Below are 22,324 nucleotides of genomic sequence, written 5' to 3'. Positions count from 1 at the left end.
TGTCTTTGCTGCCATTACCAATGACATGTCTTTAAGAAAGAAATGCCCTGAAGACATAGACACTCATTTAAAAAGAAAAAAAAAAAAAAAAAACCACTAAAGAAAACTGGAAGCAAGCGCTTGCTTTGAGCTTTTCTGCAGAACTGCTTCGTTGTTTATGGGTCTAGGTGCTGTCTATTGGGCTGTCAGGGAGCAAGCTCATGGATAGTCTCACCAGGGCAGTTTTTCTAGAGTGTCTTTTGTTTCAAAGCTTGGAAAAATGGCATGTTGGGGGGAACGTGGATAAAGGGGCAATAAAGAGAAAGGGGTAGGAAAGATCTAATTAAAAGGACACTTTTATTTCTGATTCATAAAACATACCAAACAGGTTTGGGGGACTTGTTTGTTGTTTTTATTAATAGATTTTATGGTGTTTGTTTTTAAACTAACACTGAGTCCTTACTTGACAAAAGAAGTGGAAAACCATATTAAATGTATGTATTTGTTAAACTAATCAAAAGGGGGATAACCCCGAGATCCCACAACGAAAGCAGGTGGCTGCTAACGAGAAGCCTGTGCAGACGAGAGAAAAATGATGACTGGCTATTTGGACAAGCCTGGAGGCTGCTGCCAAGGGGGTGGATCATAAGCTCCATGATTAAGATTGTGTAGAGTGAACAGTCATTACATTTATTATAACTTATCCTTATAAGACTCTTTGAAATGTTACCTTTCCACCTGACTTACTGTGATATTTTAGAACTATTCTTCAAAGAATAAAACACTAACCATGAATATGAAAACAAAGTAGGGGACAGAAATGGAAAGTTGTATTAAATGGATGCATTTTTAATTGGAGTCTTTTAAAATAAATGTGAAAGATGATTCGAACCCTTTCATTTTGACCTCTCTCAGGATGGAGCCACTTCTCTCTTCCTCGCTGCCCAAGGTGGCTACTTGGATGTGATTCGATTGTTGTTGTCTTCAGGAGCAAAAGTCAACCAGCCAAGGCAGGTAATGTCTGAGTGCACAGAGCGGTGGGGCAGGGAGGGCCTGCCATCCTGCAGCAGCTCCTGAGATAACTGGTCAATTCTGGGCGTCATTCAACCCTTTCGCCTTGGTGATGAAGTTAATCTTGGATTAGGGCTTCTCCTGTCCTTAGCTTTGGGCTCACCTGCAAGCCTGTGATACCAGGCTGACTTCACCATTTACTGTTTTGGAAACGTGGGTGTTTGGTGTCTGAGGTCAAGTACATACTCGGCCACCTCCTGTTCAAATAAATTATGGCTGCGCTGAGGTCAGGAGAGTGGGCTAGCCTGGGACATAGGTAAATAGAGGTGAGTCTGGTAGCCTTGCCCCTGCCCCGTCTCTCCGCTGATATGCTGCCTCATCTCTTACCCCCGTTTCTTCTTTGACCACACCAAAGAGGAGCCCATTACCCACTGGGAATCATTAGTAGGTTCCACACCTTTCATCTCTCACAATTATAACACCACTGAGAATTAATTTACCAACAGCAAGCCAACATCTAGCAAATCAGTTGATACTTAAAGGAACAGAACTACCAGGTAATATAGGTCATACTTTATGAATAGTAAAGAACCATCCAAATCTAAGGCATTGTAATTAGCTTCTCTTATATTGGAATGATTTCTGCACTAATTAATTTGTTTTTAACAAAACATTTCAGATTAAAGTAACGTTACTTTAAAGGTAGTTTTCTCGGGAAAAGCCAAGCTGATTTCTTCCCAGTAAATGACACCCAGGCAGATCCCCACTGTAATGTAACCTAATACATAATGTAACATATGCCTATATGTTCACATAGGGAAGGTTGGTCTGAGCTCTTGGCTCCAGGCTTCTTCAGTCTTTAGAAGTCCAAGCACATAGGAAGCTGAAAAACCCACTTTCCCTTTTGGGCAAAGTGGGTTTGAGGTCAGGAATCCTGAGTTCTAGATCCAGCTCTGCCAATAACTAGCTGTGTGGCTTGAAACTAGTGGATCAACCTCTCTGGACTTCTCTTCCTTCATCTGAAAATTAGGAGGTTGGACAGGATGATCCTGACAATCTCTTCAAGATCCCCCTTTTTAATAACTGTTTTATTCATTATTCAGAATTCTTAAGCACTTAGCATATGCCAGATACTGCTATAAATGTGAGATTAAATTTTTAGAATTTTAAAGATATTCTTAGATTTAGATGGCCCCAGGAATACTCTTGGGAAAGGAAAGCTTTTAGAAGAAGTTGCACTTCTATACCTACCAGAGTTGACATTTGGGGATTGGAGCTTAATATTTTCTTGTTGGTCCTTCTTATTTTGAAAGTATTGATTGGTTCTGAATCAGACACTTCACTTTGCCGAAGTTAATAAACAGAGCTGGTCATTTTTAGATTGCAGAAGTTTGACTTGGAGGCCATTATTGAGGGTACCACCGTGAATTTAGAAATGAAAGATTATCAAGACTATCAGACCTCTCCGTCTGTACATCTTTCTGAAATAAACCCTGGCACTTTGACAAATCTATTTGTAAAATAAATTGTATTAACCATATGCCTAAGGTACTATTCATAAAAAAAGACAAGTTGATATAAGAGATTATATTTCAAATAGTGCATGGATTGTGACCACTCGAACCCATGTTGAGTCATAGGATGACGCCGAAGCCAAGAAATTAAAGAGTGTGCTAACAGTACCATGGTAGCCACACCCCCACGGCGGTTTTCATTCCTCACAATGAGGATGACCTGGTCAAAGCAGATGACCTAGTCCAGCCGTGGGAGGACCCCTCCCTCGGATCAAAGAGCAAGTGACATGCCCTTCAAAGACTGCATCTAATGCAATTGTTTGGAATTACGAATCCAACTCTGAAAAGATGGTTATTCAGAAAAACAGTGTTTTATAAAAGAATAGCTTTGAAGGAAAAAAAGCAATGGAATTTTTCCTTTTTATAGGGTACATTCACCCCACTCTACCTTCAAGCCATAATCTTTTTATTACCTGCCATGAGCTAATAATGAAAGGTTGTCTAGCCGGGTCAGACTAGCCCAAGTTCTGTCTTCTTTGAACTGTAAACTCTGCAAAAAAAAAAAAACAACAACAACAGTAAACTCTGCATATTTAATTCCCTTCCTAGAAAACAAGCAGTGTCATAAATATGGCAAAAGTGATAGTAGTCCTGGCTGACTTTGTCACAAGTTAGGAGGAGGTTAAAAAAAAAGTATAATTAAAAGTTTCCATTAAAATGGCCCGTGAATGGTAGAATATGACATCGGCAGGGCATTTGGACACCAGCATATTCTGAAATCTCAGCTGACACATGGAGTCCCTGTCAGAAAATTCTTGAATTTATAAAACAAAGACAAGGATGTTTGCCCGATTTCATTTCTTAATGTTTTTAGAAAAATCTGATTTATGATTTTTTTTCCTTGCCATTCTCTGGGGTCCCTACATTTTATGGTACCCTGGACAACATGTTATCGGAGTTGCACTGAAATTATTCGGCTGACCTTTGATCTGAGCTGCAGGGAATCCGAACAGTAGTAGTCCTTGTAACTATCATGGATGAACTAACTGAAAACCTCTCTAGGGCTTTTGTGAGAAGGAATCAGAATCTCAAATCCATAGGGAGACTTTGGAAAGACTAAGCTCTTGATTTGAAACTTGAAAAAGATTTCCTCCTTGTTCATCCTAAAGAGGTCAAGAGTCACCGAGATCATTGTACTCTATAGTCAAGCTAAAAACTCATCTTCAGTCTTTCTATGTGACTGCAGCATGTAGAGTTGATACACACGTCAAGCCCTTTTAATCACGAGCTAAGATGGCTAGTCTGTTTTTCTATCAACAAAATTCTTTGATATATACTTTTCCCAGTGCAATTCATCCAGCTTATTAGACAGTACTTTCATAGTGTGGCAAAGGTCTGAGTGTTTACCCAGGGCTGAGTTTGGCCTGTCATCGCTCATCTCTAACTTGTCCTCTCAATGTGTTAATCAGGCTCTCTTTGAAGCCTGACAGAAAGGTCATGTCATAAAACGTCTTCTTTAGCCTTGGTTTGCACTGTATGCAGAGATGCTGGGGCCCAGATAGTGCTGGTCCTCCCAGGTTGCAAGCTTGGAGGGGCAGACCCAGTGGTGGGCAATGGGAGAAAGTAGGGCTAATTGATTGATGTAATGTCCTGAGGGCTTGGGGGGGAAGCAGACAGCAACAGGGAGGCCCCATTGCTTGCCTGCCCTCTGCACATGGTAGGCACTCTGAAAAGGTATATTGACTCCAGAAGATATCCCATGGTTTGAGCAGAGCTCCAGTGAGGCTTAGAAGGCCAAAAACATAGTGATCGGTGGCTGCAAACTAGAACAAGGCTCAGATGCAGGGTCTGGGCTCAAGGCCAGGACACCAGTCCCAGGAAGACTGTGAGAGCCAGCTAGGGAACCACAGCCACGTCTCTGGGTGGGGAGCAGCTTGTGAGTTATGGGGATATGGATAACTTAAGGAAATGAAACACAGTCCATTTTGCTTATTAACTGCATGACCTTAAGCAAGTCACTAACACTCCCTGAATTCCAGGGATTCTTCGGAGGTTTCTCTTATTATTACTTTAATTCCAGTACAGTTAACATACAGTGTTATATTAGTTTCAGGTATATCATATAGTGATTCAAAGTTCTATATATGTGTTTCATATAGGACTAGAAGCAGCAGAAACAAAGAACTAGTACCACTAAATATATTCATTCCCATGGAACAAAATGGTTTTAATACTTTTTCTAAATAATCTTTAGGACCCTAACTAAAATGATCCAGCATTTAGTTTTCTAATACAAATCATGTCATAGGCTCCATCTCATGATATGATCTATCTATAAAAATGTATTAGAGGATACTTGAAATTATCTCAGATGGAAGGAGGGGATAACCCAGTCAGAAGGAACTGTACAAGTCACCTGTGTAACCATCTGTCAGTACATAAATCCTCTCTCTAACAATCCTGCTGAGTGGTAATCAGCCACTGTTGAACCCCTCCAGGCGTGGGGGACTCATTACTACTATTGAGTCTTTAACCAGCCTTCATCACCACCTCTGTCTTATTACACTGAGCCAAAGTTTTGCATAGCTTTTACTCAGCAGCCCTCTTTGTGCCACTTGGTATGTGAAATTGGTCTAAATCCCTTTCTGTTTGGTTTGCACACAAATAGTAAATGACAGCGGTCATAACCCTGTGAATCTCGTGTTCTTCAAGCTAAGTGTCCTATTTCCTTTTCTTAAAAAGGTACCAGGGAGGTCCTAACTTCCTGTGATTTAACATATTTTAAAACTATATATTTTTGTCAGGAAGTATTCAAAAACATAAATTTTTAAATGTTTTTCCTACTCCAATTCTCTCAAAACTCAACAAAAAGGAGCCAAGTTGACTTAATTTCTATCATTTTCATAGGAAAAAATAAGAGAAAACAGGAACTGAGGTGTACAGAAGAAGGGAAAAACCTCTCTCCACAAACCAGATAATCAAGTAATAAGTACTTTGATTTGACCGTAATGCTCCAACTCACATTCAAGTTCCTGGGTTTAACCACAAATCTCATTTTACCAATCATTCCCATCTGTTCAGTCAGTTATCTCACAGGAAAACTGGGAAAATCAAATAAAGCATGTGGAGTGTTTTATAAACCAAAGTACAAATTAAGGTGCTTACTGTTTTTCATGATAAATACACAGATTCAGTGACTGTATTTTCTAAGCACGCTCTCGCCAGTCCTGTGCTCAGCACCTTCCTACATGTTTCCTTGAGTATCTCTGGGGGGCTAACATTTTTGCTGAAGAGAACAGAGGCTCAGGGTGATTTGCCTAAGGTCTCATAACCCGAAAGTGGCAGCTTCTTTTTCCACCTACCATGACTATTGCACTTAAAGTGATAAAAGTTCAGTGTTGGCATTACTGTTATGAATTGATGCTATTAATATTTGTTCCCAATATACCACCTCAACACTTTTCCACATGTTAGTATCAATTAAGATCATTTTACTAACAAGCAAGCTCTTGGAAGGCACATTGAACAAGCCACCGGCTGGCCTCTTTGCGGCCAGCTGCCTTTCCTTGCCTGCCCTCTAGTGGAGATAGTGACAAAGAACAAGTGAGCCCAGAGCAGGCAAGGAGTGGGAAGAGATTCCAGCACCCGCCTCCCTCTCCTGCCCCCTACCCCGCACCCCGCCCCGCCCCTGTTCCAGCGCACACCCCTTGGGCTGCAGTCCGCTGGATTTCCCACCCTGCCTGAACCAACCACATCTGTCCAAGCCGCTGCGACTGCAAATGCTCTCCCTTCTACATGGAATGTCCTCCCCCACCCCCCACCTAGCAAAATTCTAGTCCTCCTTTAAGGCCCAGCTCAGATATCACCCCAACTGACCTCCATAACCCCCACACAGTAAGCAGGCCCCTCTCCTGGCTCATCTTGGGCACTTTTGTCCATACTTTATTATAACACTGTAGTCATCCTGAAATGTCCATGTCTCTTCTCCACTAGACTGAGTTCCTTTGAGACCAGAGACCATACCATGTCTTCCTTAGTATTCTGCCGGAGACTTAGAAGATACTTAATAATTGTTGGTTGGTTGAGTGAATGAAGGAATGAATGATTCTAAATTGGGAGAATCAATGCTTTGTAAACGAAAGTACAAAGTAAGGTATTTCTATTGCTAAAAATAAATCTTCAGATTCAAGAATATTCCTACAAAGCCCTTGTAAAAGCGTAAAGTGGCTCCAGGTGTTTGTCCTTCTTCCACCCTGTTTCATTCAGCACCTCTTCCCCATCTCTCCCAAGACACAGGAGTGCCCATGTCCTCCTACCATCCCTCAGCACCCCTGGATCCTTCCAGGCTCCTGATTTGCCATCCCCCACCGCCCCACTCAGGCCTCTGTCCTCTGTCCCTTTGCCAGGACAGCAATGGGCAAGAATCCTGTGTCTGCTGTGGCTAGTAGACTGGAGTTGAAATTATATACTGCAGCAGAAAATGAAACTTTATGTTCTCTAATGAATCATCCTTCAGCCCCCATTCCCACTGATGAGTAAATTCAGCCTTAGCTGACCGAAACAGTCCCAGGGGGCCATATTACCTTCATTACCTCAGAGCCCAAGTTTAGTGAGTTATGGTTCCTCCGCCTTCCTCCTTGCCCTTCCCTCCAAAGTGGCCTAAGTCCTCAGAGGTCAGACTACCACCCGGGCATTAAGGTGGGGTGGGGACACTCATGTCTGGTCCTTGGGCTGGTTTGTCCAGCCTTTCCTGTCTGTGAGTATCCTGCACTGGTACCTTGTTGGCCCGTCATCATGAAATCATGACCTTCTATAGCCTTATCTTCCCACCCCCAGGCTGACTCCAGGCCACTGTTTACCCAGCACTTCCAGTTTCTCCTAGGTGCACAGATGTCTCATTGATGAGGACCAGGGGTACTGGGGGATGTCTCGGGCCCATTGGCCCAGACTCCTTCACCCATTTCTGTTCTCTCTCTCAGGCACCAGCCAGGAGCAGAGCTTCTCTAAGAGGCTTCCAGTTTTCCTGGGTTTCATCCCAAGAACAGGAGAAAATCCTTTTCCGTCTGGAATTCACCATAATTTACCTGGGCGCTTACCTAACCCAGATTCAAGCCAGGAGGAAAACGCATACACACACGTCTCACCTCCATCTCCCCCACGCCCTCTCTAGAGCTTCCTTCCAGCACTAGAAGGGTTTTCTGTTTTCCTTTCTGTCTGGCAGGAACCACCCTCCTATCAAATCCTTCTCCCTCCCTTGGATGTTTCACCTTTTCTTCTCTGGAGCAACACCTCTTTGCTTCATGGCCTCGTGCTCACAAAACAGGCTCTTTGGGGGCACAATACTCAGGAAATATTACCAATAAATGTCACCCTGCTATGGCTCGCTAGTGTGCATCCCATCCCAGAAGAAATCATATCACATCCTGCATAAAACTAAAGTCCCTAAAAATGACTGGCTGTGGGGGATTCTAGACACCAGAATAGAAGAGTGGGAGAAATGTCTTTAGTTCTCTGACCCTCACACATCATCCCCAAGAAAACTGCCCTCTCTCCTGTGGGAACGAGGGCCCCCACTAAGCAGGGTGTGTTGTGTGAACCCACCAGTAAAGCAAACAAACTGACAGAATCTGGGGGAAATAAACACATGCTGGCCTCTCCTCCCTGGGTTTGTCAAATCTGGCTCTGCCTTGGTGAGCAACTCCACCACTTTCCCACTCTGTGTTCCCTGAAGTCCGGCACCAAACTATGGGCTAAAAGATCCTGCCATAAAATGGCTGTATTATAAGCCCAAACCCGAATATTGGCAATCACGCAGGTGTTCCAGGCACTACCAAATGCCCGTCTGTGTAAATGCGTTAAAATCTCCGTCCTCATGTGTCGTCGGGAGGCTGTTTGTGGGTGCTACCTTGCTGCTCGGCGGCTGCTGGGTGGCCCGGTGGGAGCAAGCGTGTCCCCTCGCCGGCAGGACGGGACGGCGCCGCTGTGGATCGCGTCGCAGATGGGCCACAGCGAGGTGGTGAGGGTGATGCTGCTGCGCGGAGCCGACCGGGACGCCGCCCGCAACGTGAGTCTGAGCCTCAGCTGCAGCACGTGGGGGGCTGGGGGAGGGGGTGGCGCGGGTAGTGCATGCACCGACGAAGCTCCAAAATTCAACCCTGGACGTGCGGAGAAAACGCGCCTTTATTTGATCTGTATCTCCCCTGGGTTTTCTCCCAACGTCCACCGGCTCTTCAGCAGGAAAACAAAGTAAATGTCCGAGTCAGCTGAAACTTAGCAAGTGCTACCCAGTCTCCCTAAGGGAAAGATGTTTCGTCCTCAGAGATCCTCCTCCACCTGAGCTGACTCCTGGATGAACCCGGGAGGATGCGGGAGGTGGGAGCCTGGGCCTCGGGCTGTCCTTCGGGTTGTCCCTTGCGGTTGCGCGTGCGCCTGCGCTACGCCTCCTGCTGGCCCTGGACCGCAGTGCAGGTCGGGGCGCAGCCTCTGTGTTTTGGGGTCCCGCAGTGCTCCTGGGGCTCCACCTCATCCGGCTTCCCCAGCTGCAGACCCCTGCACCACATCCGCCATTGGCCTCCACCTAATAATGCTAATATCAGCTAAGTCTGCGTCGATGGGCCCCACAGCAGGCCCTGTGGCCCGTAGAAACTAAGGGCAGCTTAGGGAGACCCTGTGCTGCCTGACCACACTATGCCATTTGCGTTTTGGGTTTGCTTTGGTTTGGTTCTTACAGTGTCCGGCCTTTCTCCCCTTAGTATTACCCTTGCTTATGTGACCCACCTCCCTTCTTCATGTCTGAGCCCAGAAAGGGGTAAAGACACATTCCTGCCTACTTCACTGTCCTCTCTCCCACTCCATCTCTTCTTCCCACATCTCTGAAACCAGAAAAGAAGAACCCTCTAATCTCATTTTCTTTCTTCCTGATTCCAGTTAAACCTTTAGAGCAGGCTGGGATATTTCCTTTCCTACAGAATTCTGTGAGCTGAATCCTCCAAATACAGCAATTGATATGTAAAAGCAGGGGGGAAAAAACGGAATTTGGAAAATCTCTTCCCAGGCCAAAAAGTGATGACAGAAACTGACTATAAATTTTTGCCTTTTTGCATTTCTTTTTAACAGATTTCAGTCTATCCCTTTCCTACTCACCACCTACCCACCCCAACCCCCACAGACAGATACCTAGGGCACACTAGAGCAAGGTTGTATATAAGACAGAGCAAACAGAAAAGCAGATGCAAAATGTAAAACAGTAAATATAGTTCGGTAATTATTTAAGTCATTAAAAATACTTTAACATTAATTTCCACTAAGTCACGAACTGCAGACAATGCCTCTTTGGTCCATCTGTGTCCTAAAATATACTCTTGATATTCCCCTCGCCCCTTACGCAGTGTCCTAAGGGACTGGAAGAGTCTGAGTTCCTAAATGGCAGGGTTCTAAGATAATAAGTCACGTATTTTGTCTAGCATTCTTTGATGCAGAACTGAATAGGCTCTAAAATAGCTCCTAGATTAAGAGACGTGGCCTGCTTATACTTTGGTTTACTCCTTTCACCTGTTCTGATAAGCATATTCCCGGTTCTCAACTAACGTTTAGTTCTTAGCCAACACACGTTAATAGGCAACTTTTCTTTTCCTCTCTGTTAAGGATGGTACAACAGCATTACTCAAAGCAGCCAACAAAGGCTATAATGATGTTATAGAAGAGTTGCTGAAATTCTCACCCAGCCTTGGCATTTTGAAGGTAAGACTTAAAGAGAAATCTTACCAATCTGTAAAAGAGAGGCTAAAAATTAAGAAGCCCATACCTGAGCACTGCAGGAGAAGCTGAGTGTAATCCACATAGTTAGTTGCATTCTTGAAAGAACTTACCTACAACTTCTTAATGTTGGAGATTCATGGGCACTGGTTGAAATGGCAGGGTGGTAAGAAGAGTGAACCAGAGTCTGTTGCTACTTAGTTTTCCAGAAAAAAAAAAATTAGTAGTAATTAAATCGCTACCTTGGAAAGTAAACTATCTTGATATATATATATCTCATTGGACTAAAATCTTCCACCACTCATGAAACACATGATTTGTGGGGTGCCTGGGTAGCTCAGTTGGTTAAGCAACTGCCTTCGGCTCAGGTCATGATCCTGGAGTCCAGGGATCGAGTCCCGCATCGGGCTCCCTGCTCAGCAGGAAGTCTGCTTCTCCCTCTGACCCTCCCCCCTCTCATGCTCTCTCTATCTCATCCTCTCTCTCAAATAAATAAATAAAATCTTTTTTAAAAAAAGAACTTAAAAAAAAGAAACACATGATTTGTGTTCCATGAAATATGGAGGACACGTGCTCATGTTTCTTCCCTTCGTTATCTGCAGCAAAGAACCACATTGTTATCTTAGGTGAAAGAAAATAAGCCTCACGTATCTGGACACCTCACAGAATGTGTCATTCTGGAGAGCTGGGTCTTTTTTTTTTTTTTTTTTTATTTTTAAAGATTTTATTTATTTATTTGAGAGAGAGAGAATGAGAGATAGAGAGCATGAGAGGGGAGAGGGTCAGAGGGAGAAGCAGACTCCCTGCTGAGCAGGGTCTGCCAGGAAACAGAGCCCCAAAACCCTTTTTTAAATTTTAACCATTTGAGACTAGGATATTTCTCAATTACAGTGTATACCAGGGGTTGGCAATCTTTTTTAATAAAGGGCCAGGGAGTAAATATTTCAGGCTTCATGGGCCATAGAGTCTCTGTTGGAACTGTTCAACTCTACTCTTGTAGCATGAAAGCAGCCATGGGGGCAAAGGATGGCTGCATTCCACTAACACACTATTTATGGACATTGGATTTCTGGAATTTCATATTTTCATGTAGTGTTCTTTATTTATTTATTTTAAATCTTAGCTTGTTAGGACATAGAAAAACAGGCGGCAGGCTCGATTTGGCCCATAGGCTGTAGTTTGCAGACCCCTAGTTTACACTACTGTTTTCTTAAACGGAGAACAGGAAACCTGTTCTAAACTTGGAACAGTGGCTTAGCATTTGGAGGGGTGTTTCCTTGGGCTTTATTGATGTATAAAAAGTCAATGTGTCCTTGAATGATCCCAGAGGCTTTTTGGACACCCTGTATCTGATCTTTATATATTTAGGTTCTAGTCTTGTGATCAGCTGATACAGGACTGCTGTTGTCGGAATGCTGGTCCCTCTCTCTGTCTCAGTGAGCAACTTCTAATCTTCCATGAGCTTGGAAGCGGGAAACCTACATTCATTAACACTGTTTGTAAAGTAAGAATAAGTGGTCTATGAAAGGGAACTCTCTATGAATAAAAGAAATGAGCTTCAGAAATGGACTTTGTAATACCTGTCTAGTTTCAAAGAGCTCTTTTTCGGCTTGGTATTTTATTCTTAGCCGTGTTGCAAACAGATGAAGTTGACAAGTTGGTGAAAATTTAGATGGGTGAAATGACAAGTGAGTTGTCATACATGTTAAAAAGCAAACATGCCGCTTTGGAAAGGAAAATGCTACTTTGCTGGAATTTTTTTACGGGTATTATATTTTAGTCTTTTATAAAATAAAGTAGCTTATTATTATTATAAAGCTAATGTGGAAAATAAGCTTGCATTTAGATGCTTTTGTAGACATATGCATGTCTACAGAACAGATGTCATGTGACTGCCCATCATTCTTATATCAGGCTTGTTATATTCTCTTCCTCTCCCCTCCCAGAATCTGGCTACGTGCTGCACATAGATGCTTCCTTAGTTCAATAAATATTTGCAGTACATTTCATAAAATGTCAGCAACCCATCCAGTGGGCCCTTCTGTGCTCAAAAATGCTCCATCTCAGGGCTTGGGGGTTTCCTCACCCCACATGCTCATGCCCTGTAACCCCACAGTGGTGCTCCCACCCACCTGAGTGAGTGGCGTGCAGGTAGCTGGGCTGACAGGTCGGCCTGTTGGCTTGCCAGCTATTTCTCCAGCCTCGCTGGAAGCTCAAAAACTATATATGTTGTCCTTGAAGAAAAAGACAAAATGTTTGACATAGCATTACTGCTTTTGCTGCAGCAAATTCTAATATATTTAAAACTGATTGACTGATCCTGAAGTCACGTGCACACTGGGCCAGATTTCTGGCTTCACTTGCCAAAGGACGTTGGCAGTATGTGTACTGACCGTATGCTGTGGACCTGAGGACACTATCAGATGTCGATGTGCCTTGGAAAGGGACTGTGAGGAAGAGCAAAGCTCCAACCTGAGTCTCCTCACTCAGGCTGGTTTATGATGAAAGCCAGGCTCGGTGCTGATGGCCGTGAGCCCACTCCTGACACACACTGTCGTTTTCTCTTAGAATGGGACATCGGCCCTCCACGCGGCAGTACTCAGTGGGAATATTAAAACAGTCGCGCTGCTCCTAGAAGCAGGGGCGGACCCAGCCCTGAGAAACAAGGTACCAGCCTTTCCCTCCCTATCTTTTAACTCCTCTGGGCACCTGTGCAAAGAGATAGACAGTTTCTACCTAAGTCAGGATAACCTGTCCTGTGCACCCTGGGCCAGATTTCTTGTTTCACTTGGAAAAAAAACATTGGCAGTACTTAGACTGACCGCCTGCTGTGTGCTGTGGACCTGAGGACACTCTATTAGATGCTGACATGCCTTTGAAAGGGACTAGGAGGAAGAGCAAAGCTCAGACAGGAGTCTCAACCCTCAGGCTGGCCCCAGCCCCTCTCTTCAGACCTCGGCATGGTGAGGGCATGCAGGCCGTCAGTAGGAGGAATGAGCGGTGCATCTGGATCCAGAGAATTATGCTAAAAACCCTGTATCTATCATCCGTGGCCGTGAGCTAACAATGGTGCAGCCTCCCAAGACAGGGTGGGGAGTAGTAGTTGCGGGGAGTAGAGTTATGGGGTTCTATCATCAGAGAAGTGTCCTAAAAAATTCAAAGCCCTGGTAGTTTATTGCTATCCTATATACGTCAGATGTGCATATCTTGACAAGTGCTTGAGCTTTCTTTGCAGAGTAGAAGAGAAAGGGGGAAATGTTGCTCTTATACTATTTTTTTGTTTTGTTTTGTTTTTAAGATTTTATTTATTTATTTGTCAGAGAGAAAGAGTGAGTACAGGCAGGGGATGAGGCAGAGGGAGGAGAAGACTCCCCACCGAGCAGAGAGCCCGACGCGGGACTCGATCCCAGGACCCCGGGATCATGACCTGAGCCGAAGGCAGCCATTTTAACCGACTGAGCCACCCAGGCGTCCCTGCTCTTATACTGTTAACAGGACTTGGCGCCGCTGTTCCGAATCAACCCCTATTTTTATACGCCAAAATCCTTAGTTTACAATTAGGTCAAACGTGGAGGTGGGAAGATGCCCAATACCCATTTTTTCCTATTTGACATCTACATTAGCAGTCAAGTGTAGAACCTGGAGGAGGAGGGCAGCATCTCTGGGGGAGGGTAGGTCTTGAGAGAACACTAAAATATGAACTTTTAAAGGAGGGAGTAGGGGCACCTCGGTGGCTCAGTCGTTAAGTGTCTGTCTTCAGCTCAGGTCATGATCCCAGGGTCCTGGGATCGAGCCCCGCATCGGGCGCCCTGCTCCGCGGGAAGCCTGCTTCTCCCTCTCCCACTCCCTCTGCTTGTGTTCCCTCTCTCACTATCAAATAAATAAATAAAATCTTAAAAAAAAAAATAAAGGAGGAAGTAGGAGCGGTGCTTATCAATAAAGGAAGGTATGAAAAGCAATTTTCACTTTGTACTTATATGCTATTTGAGCTTTTATAAGTATCTATTGCTGTGTTAATTTCTTTAATAATAAAAGCAAACACATAGAACCTTTTTCATGACATTTGGAAAAGGAACAACCATTAAGAGGTGCAATTAGACAACATGCCAAGAGTCTTTTTTATTTTCATTTTACTTAGCATGTGGAGTTATTATTTCCTTGTTCTTACTATTAGAGTGCTTGAAGACAACACTTCTGCTTATCTCTTCCTGAGATACTCCGATTTGTTTTCCATTAGCTGGCCTGGCTGTGTGATAAGGCAGCTGAAATCAGACTTGTACTCTTATCTTTAGACCCTAGACACAGACTTCCTGAAGAGATTGATCTCTCTTGCTTAGCCATCCAGTAGCTATGGAAACTAAACAACATGCAATTCTTTGTCTCCTGGGATTTCAGCAATAAGGTTTATGGGGAATTTCCAGTGACCAAAATGCCAGACTTTGAATTGTCCCTAATAAAGCTACTTGCATATATAGAGCTATAGAGAGACTGCTCACGCCGGAGTTTCATACACCCTTAGAGAGCTGAGAGTTGTTGCCAGGGAACCCCACCCCCATCCCACCCACCACCGGCCACCCCAAAGAAGCCAGCCACTTAGAGGCAGCTCTAGAAGCAAGGGTGCTGGGATTCGGGCAGCCACCCAGGACTCTTGAAGGGGGTATTCTTTGCCTTCATTCATTCAATGCATCCTGAGTACCTACTAGATACCATACACGGTGCTGTATACTGGGGAGACAGTGGTGAATGGAGTTCCCATTGTCTCTGCCTTCAAAGAGCTCAGAGTTTACTGAGGAATAAAGACAATTAAACAAGAATCTGCAATACAGGGCGCCTGGGCGGCTCAGTCGGTTAAGTGTCTGCCTTCAGCTCAGGTCATGATCTCAGGGTCCTGGGATCGAGTTCCGCATTGGGCTCCCTGCTCAGCAGAGAGCCTGCTTCTCCCTCTCCCTCTGCTGCTCCCCCTGCTTGTGCTCTCTGGCTCTCTCTATCTCTCTCTATCAAATAAGTAAAATCTTAAAAAAAAAAAAAAAGAAATTGCAATACAGTCACAAGCTATCAGCAGGGAGTAATGGATGCTACCGGAGGCTTCCCAGAGGAAATGACTTCTAAGCTAATACAGAAGCAATCTTCTGCTCCAGGGGTGGAGTTCTGCTCTGGGACTGCGACGCTGATGCCTCAGGAGAGGGTAACCAGCAGCCCCAATGGCCACTCCCCACACTGTAGCTGTCCCCATGGGTGCCAGCCCTGTGTTCCCGATACTCCCAACTGAGGACTCAGAACACAGCTTCTCCCAGGAGCAGTGGGGAAAGAGAGTGTTTTGATGCTGTGGTATCATGAACACGGGCCTTTGGTCCTGCTCCATAATGAATAAGATGGCCTTTGGGGGCTAGCCTCGGGCACTAGCCATCATTAATAGTCCATACAACTTCAGCAACCTGAGAATTCAGTGGGGACCAACCTGGAGAGAGGAGGCATGAGACCAGGTTTTTAGAACTACATGGATGACACATGGAGCAGCAGTGCGATGGACCAAACCTTGACAACAGGGTTTGAGGATATAAAGCCTTTTTCAGTGGTAGAGGTTACACACAGGAGCTGTAACTCAGCAAGTGTGTAGATAAAGTACAGCTTCTTGGATCTCCTCTTCCTCCTGACCACAGAGGATCCTCTGGCTACCTGCCAACCTGCTCACCAAGGTTCACCCACGTGAAACAGCTCTGTTGTTCCTGAATATACTCCAAGACTAGATGGAGCTTACGTCTATCTACCAGGCGCATTTCTGTGCTGGCCCAGGCATGAGGCCTGTACAATGTCTGTTCCTACAGGAACTAATAATAGAATCTGAAGCCTCTAGAGAGGCCTCTGGTCTATAGCAACATAGCATAGTCATTTCCTGCTCAATTCAGTCGAGCATCAGCATCAATGGTCCCTTGTGGTGGGCTGGGGTGTAGCCACAGGACATGCTGTGCAGCAGACCTTTTGTGGCAAACAGAATTCTCAGCAACTCTGTGCATAATTCCCAACAAGTGAGGGCCCAGCTAGCAGGTGGGGGGTCAAAGAGCAGGACCCAACCTAGAAGGTAGGGAATTCAGGGGTTTCACCTAGGATCGGAGTCCCAGATAAAGCAGGGGTGTTTCCAGGTGTGGCCATGGGAGGAAAAAATATGTGAGACAGGTAACATCTGCATCTAAGACCTCTCCCCTATTCAGGGTGCCTTTCTACCCTTTAACTGCCTCCCCTGAAATCCCAAGAACATCCCGTGATTCATCTATAACAACAGTTCTCAAAGTATGGTCTGTGGACCCCTGAGGGTCTGGAAGACCCTTTCAAGAGGTCTAAGAAGTCAAAACAGCACACTTAATAATACAAAGATGTTATTTGACCTTTTCACTGCACTGGTGTTTGCTTTAATGGCGTAAAAGCAATGGTGGGTGAAACTATTGGCACCTTGCACATCAAAGCAGGGGTATAAACCATACCAGCAAATGATTTTACAAAACTCTGTGGGTTATTTTACAGATTTTGTAAATTATTTTACACAAATACGAGACTTACTTAAGAACATCTTTGATGAAGCAGTAAACCGTTTCAGTTTTATTAAATCTGGACCGTTGTTATACATCTTTTTAATATTCTATGTAACGAAATGAGAAGTATGCATCCGACCCTTCTGCCGTATTACTGAGGTGCAGTGGTTGTCTCAGGGAAAAGCACTCACGCCATTGTCTGAATAGCAAAGTGGGCCAGTTGCTTTTTCATAGAGCGCCATTTTTTCTTCAAAGAACAACTGGTATCCACCACGTGAGTCTGATGGCTTCTTAACACAGGCTTTTCTGATGAATCAGTGCTAATATTAATGAAGGTGATCTTTTGAGATTGTATAATACAATGTGTCAACATTTGGCATAATTCATTGAACTAATATTTTCCAAATGGCCAGTGTGTGATGTTATAAATCATACATGGGGAAAGATTCTATTAGATCTGTGGATTTTTAATGTAAAAACCTCATTGATAAGGCTTCAGATTCTGCACTGCAGTTACCTTTAAGAAACTACCCCTTGGGTGCCTGGGTGGCTCAGTTGGTTAAGCGACTGCCTTCGGCTCAGGTCATGGTCCTGGAGTCCCGGGATCGAGTCCTGCATCAGGCTCCCTGCTCGGCAGGGAGTCTGCTTCTCCCTCTGACCCTCTTTCCTCTCGTGCTCTCTATCTCTCATTCTCTCTCTCTCAAATAAATAAATAAAATCTTTAAAAAAAAAAAAGAAACTACCCCTTGTTTAGTATGGGTGCAGCATCAAAGGAGGATATCTACAATGATCTGAAGAGGCTGTTAAAATGTTTCTCTCTTTTCCAACTACCTATCTGTGCAAAGCTGAATTTTCTTCATATGCTTTAACCAAAACAACATATCACAATAGATTGGATACAGAAGCAGATAAGAAAATCCAAATGTCTTCAATTAAGCTACACATTCAGGAAATATGCAAATCTGTTAAACAATGCTATTCTTGTCACTAGCTTTTTTGTCTTTGAAAATGTGGTTTTTTGTAAGTATTATTTATGTTACCCCAGTGCATTTACAATTTTTAATGAATTATGGTATTTTTAAATGTTCTTCTTTTCATCTCTAAGAAGTTAAAAGCAAAAGCTCATTGGGATCCTCAATAATTTTTAAGAGTGTAAAAAGGTCCTGAGAACAGAAAGTTTGAGAACCACTGCCCCATAACGTCGATTGCATGGGGTAAGGACCCACTCATGAAATAAATGCATAAAGAATGTGTCTCAGCAGCATGATGAGAAGAAAGGACATTCAGTGAAACCCAGGGTCGGGGGGAAGTGGTGACCACAGAAGCTGCTCTTAACCAGGTATCTCTTATTCTCTGAATGCCTCCTAACTCTGTTTTCTCAACAGATACCTGTCCTGAATCTCAGGTCCCTAGTGGACACACTGACCCATACTAATTAAATATAAAGTATCAAATTTAACATTACCAGTATTTACTGAGGACATACTAGAGGCACCAGGCATTGTGCTGGAAATGAGGATACCATGATTAATCATACATGGACCCTGGCCTCCAGGGAATCACGATGTACTAGAGATATGGCTTAGAAAAATAACTCTAACGATGAGATAAGAAAATAACAAATGATATTTATATGATTAAAGGAGACCTTTAGGGCCTTAAAACAAGAGTGAGTCCAGTGGGGTTTTTCACCAGTAGAGGAGCAAGTTTGGGTCAGGGGCCCCTCTGTGGAGTCCCTAAAACCATCCCAACTGTGAGAATTCACCAATGCCTGTCTTGTCTTCTTTCAGGCCAATGAACTTCCGGCAGAACTAACCAAAAATGAACGTATACTGCGTCTCCTCCGAAGTAAAGAAGGACACAGGAAGAACTAACTTAGTTCCATATTTGACTGAAAGATAGAAACCCCATTGCCCAAAAAGAAATTGCTTTTCAAATAGTGTTGGAAATTCCTTTAAGCAAGGAAATGGCCAGAATGCCCACCCTGGGTCCCTGACCAAGAAGAGCTGGGCTCTGTGCCCCGAGTCAAGAACAGAAAGACTCAGGGACCCCTTGCCCTCACTTACATGGGCTTCTCATGCTGGCCAGTGACCCCAATGCTGTGGGGCCTGCCAGATTCGTGGAGTCCACAGAAACTCATTTTAAACCACACTAAGTTGGGTCTCTCCGTTAAACTCTAAGAGTTAAACCCCGGAAGAGGTTTAAGCAAGATGATGAAAGCCTTTAAAAGACTGAAAGTGTGATCTTCAGTGAATCAAAGCACTTCTGCTTTTGTGTTAATTCTAAGTGTGCTAAGAAATATAGCTCCCTCATATTTTACACATAGATGTCTGTCCTTCCAGTGTAAAATGTTTTCTTCTACCCAAAGATCGTAACCACGATTCTGAAGCAATGACGTGTAAATTTACATTAAAGAGCCACTTCTGACATTCCAGCATGTGATTTTCCAAGATGGACTGTTGAACTATAAAAAAGAGAAATTGTTTATTTGTGAGGTGATCCTCGTCTCATTCCTAACACGGAAAAAAATCATTTTTACCTAGAATCAATATGGTGGGTATGGTAGGATGCGAGTGGCAAATTTGGAAACTCAGAAAATTACAAACCACAGGAAATTTAGGCTTGTCTCTTTGAACTTTTACTTTGGTTCTATTGCTGGGAATCCGCTTCCCATGCCATAACTAAGTAACTTAATATGCTGTGTAATCCTGTTGCTTGACCCAATGACTTTGAGGTCCTTGGATAAAATGTGACATATGCAAGTACAATATGTTGCTATTCTATTGCAGGAGTATAAGTAATAAAAGACTGTTATTAGTATTTAATAAGTGTTCATCTATGCATGTTCTTGAGCTGATTGATTCCAAGAAAGAAACCTGAGTTTTTTTTAATTATTCCTTGGAGGGAAGTCAAAATTTATGTTCAATGCACTTCATAATCAATGGTGTCTAAATGCCTCAGTCAGTGCCTAAATGCACACACAAATTAGACCATCTTTCTATAATCTACCATAATAAACGCTGATGGTATTTCCGTTATTTAAATACTTCCTTAGTTTTCTTTTCATGTTCTGTTCTGGTTTCCAGCCAATGTTCTGTGTAAAGACATGTTAAGATGGAAGGAAATGCAGTCCCCAAAGTTGTTTTTTTTTTAACCAACTTGCAGTGGTTCTAAAAGCATTATCTTTAAGTCAGTAAGTGATGGAATATAATTTTTGAAATTAGAACATATTCTCTTAAAGTTTGTTATGATCAATAAAATAATCAATCAATAAAAATCAGCTTATTTTAGTCAATAAAGGCAGTAATGAGCAAGCCACAGAGACCCCAGAGATGTCTACAGCCTGACTAACTATGCAACAAGTCTGCAATCTAATGTCTGGATAAAAAAATTAAAGAAAGTTCTGTCTATATTGCTAAAATACCCAGACAGAAACCTTTTAGTAGTTAAAAAGCAGTGCCAGTTTCTTCACTGACTTTCTTTTACTTAGCAAAGTAGTACAAATACACTTCCCCCACAGGAATTTCATAAAACTATGTTCATTTTGAAAAGGAAATAGTGTGGTCTTAAATGTTTTCCATTTTTTCCCCATTTGTTAGCCCTTAGGCCAAAACTGGTTGCTCATCACTGATATAAATCAAAACGGTGTTATGGACACTGATAACAAAGTTCTAAAAGACAAAATGGGATGAAATCACAAACTTAATGTTTTCACTAAGATATGTGGTCCTTGGCGTATTGTTTTAAGCGGAAAATGTTGATCAATTCTAAGACCATAAAAATGAATCCAGTAGCTTTAACAATACTTAATGGAGGTTTTCTTACTAGAGGTAAGAGGTCTCTAGCTTAGAAGGATCACATTCGGTCTGGGTGAGATTATGACATTATCCATAGCAGGGAAGATGATTATATTAACCACTCACCAAAGACTGAACAAAAATCTGCTATTTGAAGTAAAATTGCGTTTATTTGGCACACAGGTAAATGGTTATTTTTTTATTCTTGTTTTATGTTCATCTAATTCACAATTCAATGAGCTCTGCATCCTAAGACAGAACTAGCAATTCCTATGCAAATCATTTGTTAATTGAACTAAAAAAGTCTTCATTACATCCATTTGTTTGATGACATATTCCATGTTTTAATTCAAAATAAAGTTAATGTACTACCCAACTTGCCTTTGATCTTTTTTCCTGTTTGTTTTTAATCGGAAGTGAGTTATTTCTATGTGATTTTTTAATAGCATGGAATTTTAGAGTAATTCAGCTTTGTTGGTAAATATATTGATACTTGGAAGCCTGAGTAGATCTTTAAGCTTTATGATTTCATTATTTCAACTATGGAGAACTTTTGTAATGATCCCACAAGGTTTCTCATTCAGACAAAAATTCCTGGGAGGGTCACGGAAGACACTGAAAACAGAAACTTTGAAAACAGAAATGTACACTGTGATGATTCGTTATCCATGGACATTGTGGAAGGATTCCCCCCTTCTAGTTAACACATCCATCACCGTATACTGATCTGTGTGTCTTAATTTCTATTTTTATTCTATTTCTATTTTATTACCCATGGTGCTGCTGGCCCTTCAGTCCCATGCAGTAGCTTTGTTGTCTGCAATAACTAAATATTTGCATCGATAACATCAGGTATCTGGAGAACTCCATGACCACTCTGGCTTCCCCCCTCCCCTGCTGCCACAAGAAAGTTTTGTCTCATCATTCTCCCGCACAGGAGACCTAGTCAGAGGACAAGAGCACTCCCCGAAATGGCAGGCTACCTGGGATCCCACAGAGATGCACTTTGGGGTGGGCCTGCACTGCAGATTAGAGGGTAAGAAACTGAGGTCCTAATTGCACAAAGTGGTTTCCATGCTAGAACTGGGCTGAGCCTCAGGGGTAGTGACCAGTGCAGTCTGCGGATCATGAATAACATCAACAGAAACAGAAGGATTGTTATGTGCTAAGCACTTTACATAGTCTCATAAAAGTTCCTATGCATTTTCTCATTTTCCCCTGACAGCCACGCTATGAAAAAGGCATTATCATTATCCACATCTTACACCTGAGGAAACTGGCTTTGAAAGAGACCCTCCTCATAACGTTGGCCTGGTGCCGTTCTCCAATCTTGGGGTTTTGCTTTCTGTAGTGGAGGAAAGCGAGGGGAGTAATGCCCAGATGCAGTCACAGTTGTAGCCTCAAGGCAATGAGGGTGGTGAACACAGGATATATTTTAAATATTTAGAGGCAGAGGGATGCCTGCCTGGCTCAGTTCATAGAGCATGTGACTCTTGACCTCAGGGTTGAGTTTGAGCCCCACATTTGGTGTAGAGATTACTTTAAAAACAAAAAAAATTGGGGCGCCTGGGTGGCTCAGTTGGTTAAGTGACTGCCTTCGGCTCAGGTCATGATCCTGGAGTCCCGGGATCGAGTCCCACATCGGGCTCCCTGCTCAGCGGGGAGTCTGCTTCTCCCTCTGACCCTCTTCCCTCTCGTGCTCTCTATCTCTCATCCTCTCTCTCTCAAATAAATAAAATTT

The 22,324-nt window shown here is 43.2% G+C and overlaps 1 protein-coding gene across 9 annotated transcripts in view; it reads left to right on the top strand.

The window, feature by feature from the left end:
* Nucleotides 1–20,959, top strand: part of ANKRD29 (ankyrin repeat domain 29) — a 53,544-nt gene extending 32,585 nt beyond the window's left edge. For 6 of the 9 annotated variants that reach the window (XM_027577390.2, XM_027577387.2, XM_027577388.2 and 3 more), the window contains 5 exons: nucleotides 895–993; nucleotides 8,470–8,568; nucleotides 10,149–10,244; nucleotides 12,828–12,926; nucleotides 18,577–20,959. In XM_027577390.2, the coding sequence (XP_027433191.1) occupies nucleotides 895–993; nucleotides 8,470–8,568; nucleotides 10,149–10,244; nucleotides 12,828–12,926; nucleotides 18,577–18,660 (477 nt within the window). In that variant the 3' untranslated portion in view covers nucleotides 18,661–20,959. The other 3 variants (XM_027577391.2, XM_027577392.1, XM_027577395.2) reach the window with 3 other exon arrangements.
* The last annotated feature ends 1,365 nt before the right edge of the window (nucleotides 20,960–22,324 follow it).

This window comes from Zalophus californianus, chromosome 14 (assembly GCF_009762305.2).
Source record: "Zalophus californianus isolate mZalCal1 chromosome 14, mZalCal1.pri.v2, whole genome shotgun sequence".
In the NCBI taxonomy this organism is placed as follows: Eukaryota; Metazoa; Chordata; class Mammalia; order Carnivora; family Otariidae; genus Zalophus; species Zalophus californianus.
The sequence above is the reverse complement of the archived record's forward strand: the minus strand, read 5'-3'. Positions and strand labels throughout refer to the sequence as shown.